The following is a 6,940-nucleotide window of genomic DNA, read 5'->3' as shown; positions in this document are numbered from 1 at the left end:
AGTTATTTTTCAATACATTCTAAAAATCAATAAATTCATTTTCGAAAACAAAAACAGCATGATATCATAACAATTTTCAAATATAACAAAAAGAAAACATAACAAGTAAAGTAAGGTTGAAAATTCAATTAGTTTTCAAATCATCAACCCAATCGGGATTTTTCGAAGCGATTTGACTACCGACAACGATCTTTTCAACGGTTTCAGTGCGTAAACGTGTTCGACGTTTGTCCAAAAGAAATGCAGCTGTCGAGAAGGTTGTCTCACAAACCGACTCACTAGGCACGATTGACAGCACTTTTGTTGCAACTGTATATAAGGCCGGATAATCGAGACGTTTACGGCTCCAATATTCTTCGATCTTCTCGCTACTTTTCACGTTGAAACTTTCGTCGAGATATCTGCAAGCGAATTAGTTTTAATTAGATGGGAGCGAAAAAGCACCTTTTCAGTTCGCTATGAGTCGGTGCTTTCTCAGTGTTATCGCTCATTTCCAAAATATACTCACAAGGGAAGTGTTTTCAGAGAGGCGTTGAGAATTTTGCTCAAAATTTCAGTACTGATAGTTTGAAAAAAAAAAAATCTAGGTCATAACCCCACCAGGAAGCTGAAAAACTTCGTCTGAAAATTCTGCCCGATTTGGGCGCGCACTTTCCCCCCTCTCCTATACGCCCTCCGCGCCAGAGGAAAATGTCGGTTGTGTGGTGTAGCGGTAAGAGGGTAACTCATTAGGTGAGACTCCACTGGTTCGAACCCCACTGTGGTTAACATTTTTTTTGGTTTTTTTCATACTTTTATTTCAATATTTCGAAGATATAGAGGTACTGAATTTATCAAAATGTTATTAAATAAATCAAAATCAATCAACAGTTGTGATGGTCAATGACAAAATGTTCGAAACAGAATAATTTTTCACAATAGAGACACTTCACAAACGATGTGCTGGAGCAACCATGCATTGTACAATCTCCAGCGACACCTCGTGGAAACAGAAGTTGTGCTGGAGTTTCGAAACTTGCTGGACGGGGCACATCGTATCCAGCTGCAACCCAAGCATATCGGGCCCACTTCTCGAGCTTCGGAGAGCACAGCTGCCGCCAGACCAGGGAGAGGAGCTGTAAACTCATTTTTTGAACTGTTTGACAAATAGGTAGCTGACCTTCAGAGTTTCATCCCTGGTTTGAAACTTGTAGTTGCTGTTGGTCAATTGGGCATAGTTGGTGAGTGTCTTCACAACTTTCTTGAAGGATCCAAAAATGCCAACATCACATGGTTGGATACGCCCAGTGCATCCAGCAGGAATCGTCAATAATTTCAACTTGTGGGATGAAGGGGTGACCGAATCGATGGCGGCAGTGTCTTTCCAGCTGTTCCACGAATCTACAATGAAAAGAGCATCATTCGGCATAGACGAGTCGAACACGATTTTTTGAAAGAAGACTTTCATAAGTTCTTTCGTCATGATATGGCTAGTATGGCAAGTAACTTCAAGATTTGAAGCTTGGAAATGGCCTTTTTGTGGAAATTGCCCTTTTGATTCTTTCAGCGTCACAAATAATTTGGGATGAAGCTTGCCAGATGCCGAAATCAACGGGAGTACTGTATAAGAATGTGTCGTCGACGATTCACTTCCAACAACGCAATGGACGTTTCTCGATCCTTTCAAAGTGAGAGTTCGAGCCGTATACATCTCGATCTGGAATCCGGATTGGTCCGCATTGTATATATTGGATGAATGATACAATGGAAAAAATTGGTTAGCAGCAGTCACAAATTCCTTGGAATCCTTCTCAATCTGATCGCGCGTTTTGTGACGAATCGTGGAAACAAATTTTGTGATCTTCCTGGAAGTGATTCCAAACCGAGCTTTCCAACCATTCAACCAGCTTTCCGATCCAATGAAATTTTCGATGTCGATTTTGTATTTCTTGATGATCCCAGCAATCAAAAAACGGAGAACCGAGTCGTGGAGTATTTTTCCGTTTTCAATATGCATCCTAACTTCTTTCTCGAGCTCCATCGAAATGAACTCCAAATTGCTCTTCCTATTTGCTTTGGTGGAGCCTTAAAATATCTATTTCAGAAAAAAAAACAACAAGAAGTTTTTACCCAGAGTCTCTTACTCCCGAAGTTTGTCCATATGGTTGCGGTTTCTGATGAATCGAAATTTAGTGTGAACTTGTTCCAAACTTGGACGGACTTTTGATCCATTATTGTTCAATACCGTTTTTGATCCAAAATAAGCGACCGCTTCCTTGACTTTGTCTAACTCCACAAACTCTCCGTTCGCAAATTGGAACATATTTGGTTTTCCAGGAAGATTAATAACATCGGGATACATTTGGATTTTGTGGCATTCATCGTCCTCTGGAGTCCAACCTAACCGTAACATATGTATATGTAATGATTCACTGAACTGAAACTTACTCAAATCCTGTAGATCGTGGAGTCTCACCTAATGTGTTACCCTCTTACCGCTACACCACGCAACCGACATTTTCCTCTGGCGCGGAGGGCGTATAGGAGAGGGGGGAAAGTGCGCGCCCAAATCGGGCAGAATTTTCAGACGAAGTTTTTCAGCTTCCTGGTGGGGTTATGACCTAGATTTTTTAGTCTGTGTTGCGGATATCTCAAACTATCAGTACTGAAATTTTGAGCAAATTCTCAACGCCTCTTTTAAAACACTTCCCTTGTCAGGAACTTCTGTCGTGTCAACATTGAGGTCGATCAGATCCTTTGGCAACATTTCACTGATGTAGCTTACAGCTCTTTTTCTTTCTTCTTTCGTAAAGTTCTTCATATGCTTTGTACGGGGAGATAGCAATGTTGCTCCATAATGATGGGTCCCAAACTGTGAATAATAATGTTGGAGAGGTTTGAGACCAGATGTGGCCATGGCTTCAATCAGATCCAAATCCACAATATCCTTGTCCACGATCTTTGTAAAGTCCCGATCCTTCTATGCCGACCATTTATTCAATATGACTTTATAGGCAGGAAGAACACGGTGTATTGTGACTTCGTCTTGTCTCTGAAAGATGAGTAATACTATTGTGTATGTTGTAGTTATGGGGATTTCTTACTTGAAAATCGATTGAGTAGGTCAGAAGTGGTTTCAAGATGTGGAGAACTGCATTGTCGTATTCAGGATGATCGTTAAGCCAATACATTGATGTTCTGCCTTTCAGAGACAATTTCGACACTAAATCAAGAATTTCTTTGCTCAGTTCTGTAACATCCACAAGACATTTGAGTCCATTCAGCCAGCGAGTATCGTTTGGCAGTGTGGGTAGACGTGACATCTCCGAACACGCTTGGAAGTTGTTTCTAATGGCCGAAGAGACGTTTTGGGCATTGTCGAGACATTCTCTTGCGATCGGAAGCAGTTTCATAATTTCCGGGTCCAACATCTTCGCATGTTTTTCCAACGGGTCAACGACTTTTTCACCCAGAAGATGGATGGAGTGGCTCACGCATCGAATATCTGAAAGTTTTTTGGTTCACTAAAGAACAAGAAAGGAATGAACTTACAAGACGAAAAATATGTACCTAAATTTGCTAATGCACCGTCGGCAGTAATGGAACAAGCCCTCGCTTCTTCTTCCGACCAGCCAACTGATTGAAGTCGATCGATAATTGCATCGGCAGTGTCTGCTCCGGTTTTACTATCTGTACTAGGGATAAATCCGATAGGCAACAGTCTTAGCTTGAATGTGTCGTCGATGTACGAGGCAAACATGGATAGGCAGTTCGAAACAATTTTTCCATGATCAACGATCAAATTAACTCGTTGTTTTCCAACGTACGGCTTTAGTTCACCAAAAGCTCGTTTGATAAGTTCATCGGAAAATCTCAATGTATGTGTTTGGATCGTTTGGCGATGAGGGATTGAGCTTTGGCTTCCTTTCCGAATATTCCACTGCCAGTGGCGTTCGCTACATCAATAACAAGATCTCTCATACAATCTCCGCCCATGTAATTGAAAGATTTTCCCGTTCTCAACGCATGCTTGGCAAGTGCGCGAGTAATTTTCGATGTTTGCTCTTTTGTGAACTGTCGCTTCGAAAAATCTGAACCAATGTTTGAAAATATGTATCTTTTTTTTCTTGTACCTGTCAATTTTCGTTGCTTAGCCAACGGTTCTACTGATCGGAGCGATTCATCACTTGTTTCCGGAATGGGTTCGCTGGCAGCTCTTTTACCAGTGCATCGATCCAAATGCCGAAAAACGTGACCACCGTCTGTTGCGGACAACAAAGTTTTGCATTGGGTACACAACGCTCTTCCTGAGGCACAGTATTCGTAACTCTCCACTGATTTGATCATAATCTGCTTGACTAATTCAGATTTGAACTCGTCTCCCTAGAAACATTAGTTGGTTTGGAACAATATTTCACGAAAAGCTCACCAAAACGGCTTCATCTCCATCACTTTCCAGGAGCTTCAGAAACTTTCGATCGGCTTCCGTCTTCTTACGGTTCATTTCGGTTGTTCGGAAGAATAATGGCTATGAAGATGCGCTCGAGGCGTGGGACTTTTTTCGAGAATTCAAAACAATTTTTGTGTATGGAGGATGGGCCAATGGCGTGCGCTTTTCACAAAGTTTATCCAAGTTTTTTGAGGGAGAGACGATGCGCTCGAGGCGTGGAAGTTTCTACAATTATCAGTTTTAAATAATTTGATGACAAAATAGAGCAAACAATCGAGAAAACTGGAAGAAAATGCGAAAAACATTGAAAAAACACAATAAAATAAAATAAAATGTTTTAAATACGATGCTCCGAAATTCCGCATTCGCGTTGTTTATCGCTTTGACAAAAATGGCGGCTGTTTAAATTCATTTTTCAAAAATTTTGTTTTTTTTCTGCCGGGCCGCCGGGCCGGGCCCTGAAAATTTTCTCTCGGCCCGGCCCGGCCCGGGCCGAACCGGGCCGGGCCGAAATTTCACAAGTATGGTTTTCATGGGAAAAGTGTGCATGCTATATGGATGCTATATGGGTGCGCCCACCGGCGACCAGTCGTGCCCAGCGACGACGCATATAGTGCGCCCACCGGCGACCAGTCGTGCCCAGCGACCACGGAATTATTATGGGTGCACATACATAGCATCCTATATGCGCGCCTAGACATATACCATGCGCAGCCGTTACCCTGTGTACGTAGGTTTTGAAGGGAAATCTTTATTTTTCATGTTGACCTTTTCACGAATACTGACCTAAATAATTGTTTCAGAACACAAGAAGGGTGGACGCATCTTTTTGTGGAACACTGTATTTTCGAACAAAAAAGTACAGAAACAAAAAAGTTAGTAACATCATGGTTTGGGAATCAGGGAAATAAACAATCAAAAGACTAATAAACAATTTGAAAAAACTAATATTTAAACCCCCGTTATTTAAATAAACCCCCGTTAAATCATAAAGAGCCTAACTTTCCAAAAGTGAAAGTTGCCAAAGAAATTTGTTCTCCTTCTAGAAAAAATCGATTTCCTGCAGTATGCTACAAACGAGGACAAAATCTATGCAGATCTTCGTACAAGTAAGTAAAATTCGCTACTTATCATCGTCAATTAAATTTTCAAGGAAATTCTATCGAAACTACAAGTAACATCTTATCTAACACCACGACGACAGCTTTGATTACTTCCGAAAATCAACTACCACCGCAAAAAACAAGTTGGGTTTTATAATGACATCTATAGTGTTTTTTCTTGTTTTTCTAGAATTTTCACCATGTGAAAAACGTATCGTTGGTTTCTACACTGAATTTGAGTCAATGGATATCACAAAGCAACAACTTTCATAGTTGACTCATGTCGTTTTTGCCTATATCGAAATGACATGGGATGGAAAACTACAATTCAAATCTGACAAGTCGAAAAACCGTATTTTGAGTTTGAACAGTAAAGCAAAGAGTGCTTAGTCAGATGTGAAGGTGATGATTGGAATTGGTGGATATGGGAATTCCGAACACTTTGCTTCAGTGGTAGGAAATTTCGAGAAAATGAAGTAAGACTTTATACCTTCTGTTCAAGGAAATTATGTAAGATATTCTCAGAGTCTTCATCAATAATATTGTTACTCTTCTGGAAGAGTATAATATAGACGGAGTTGATTTCTATTGGAGAAGTGCTAGCGAGGAAGATAAATGGAGATACATAACATTCGTCCGAGAACTACGCAAAAGTCTCACAATCAGAAATAGAGAAAAACCATTTTTGATTTCTCTCACGATTCCTGCGGTCATCTCTAGTTACGAACTCGCGTACGATCTTGAAGACTCTTTGAAAGACGTGGACTTTTTTAACGTCTTCTCAATGGATTATTACGGACCATGGGAAAATCAATGGGGTACTCCAGCTGGACCAATCGCTCCTTTATACAATACTGTGCCGGGAAAAAACGGCTACTGTGTGGATTCAACCTTGAATTATTACGTATGCAAAACAAAGCAACCCAGTAAATTCAACATTGTGATTCCATTCTTCGCAAGATTATGGCGCCATGTTAAAGAAGCTGTGAAACCAGAAAAGGAAGTGATTAGAAATGTGGAACTAAAAGATAATAAGGCTGTTGGAGACGGATACATGTTTAGATGGACTGTACAAGATAGAAAATACAAAATATCGCCTGCAACATGGGATGAAGAATCGAAAACTTCCTACATCTATAATCCAGTGAACGAAACCTACCTAACATTTGAAGATGAGAAAAGTATTAATGCTAAAATCGAATACGTAAATTCAATGAATTTGGGAGGAGTGGGGCTCTGGACTTTGAACATGGACGATGATAAAAGCAGTGTTCTCAATATGGTTTTTTCGAAGGAATTATGTTCAAAGAAGACTCAAATTTATGTGAAGTATCACTGTTAATTGTTGATTATTTTCAATATCTGTTTATATTATTTTCCAACTTTTTTTTTTCACATTTCTGAAAAC

General features: G+C 40.2%; 3 protein-coding genes across 3 annotated transcripts; 1 reads left to right on the top strand and 2 right to left on the bottom strand.

The window, feature by feature from the left end:
- Positions 1-124: 124 nt before the first annotated feature.
- On the bottom strand, positions 125-3,739 carry CBG02707 (the record flags this gene model as incomplete). Its single annotated transcript, XM_045242463.1, has 7 exons — positions 125-401; positions 937-1,115; positions 1,160-1,628; positions 2,054-2,064; positions 2,765-2,959; positions 3,084-3,484; positions 3,532-3,739. The coding sequence occupies 7 exons, from the start codon at positions 3,737-3,739 to the stop codon at positions 125-127; spliced, it is 1,740 nt and encodes a 579-aa protein (XP_045092230.1).
- A 113-nt stretch (positions 3,740-3,852) lies between these two features.
- On the bottom strand, positions 3,853-4,483 carry CBG02709 (the record flags this gene model as incomplete). The annotated part of the gene is made up of 2 exons (XM_045242462.1): positions 3,853-4,362; positions 4,409-4,483. 2 exons carry the CDS (start codon positions 4,481-4,483, stop codon positions 3,853-3,855), a joined length of 585 nt encoding a protein of 194 aa, XP_045092229.1.
- A 1,454-nt stretch (positions 4,484-5,937) lies between these two features.
- On the top strand, positions 5,938-6,874 carry CBG02710 (the record flags this gene model as incomplete). Its single annotated transcript, XM_002630926.2, has 2 exons — positions 5,938-6,008; positions 6,058-6,874. The coding sequence occupies 2 exons, from the start codon at positions 5,938-5,940 to the stop codon at positions 6,872-6,874; spliced, it is 888 nt and encodes a 295-aa protein (XP_002630972.2).
- Positions 6,875-6,940: the final 66 nt, after the last annotated feature.

Source organism: Caenorhabditis briggsae (genome assembly GCF_000004555.2).
Source record: "Caenorhabditis briggsae complete genome, chrII, whole genome shotgun sequence".
Taxonomy (NCBI): domain Eukaryota; kingdom Metazoa; phylum Nematoda; class Chromadorea; order Rhabditida; family Rhabditidae; genus Caenorhabditis; species Caenorhabditis briggsae.
Note: the sequence above shows the minus strand (reverse complement) of the source record. Positions and strands in the feature narration are given on the sequence as shown.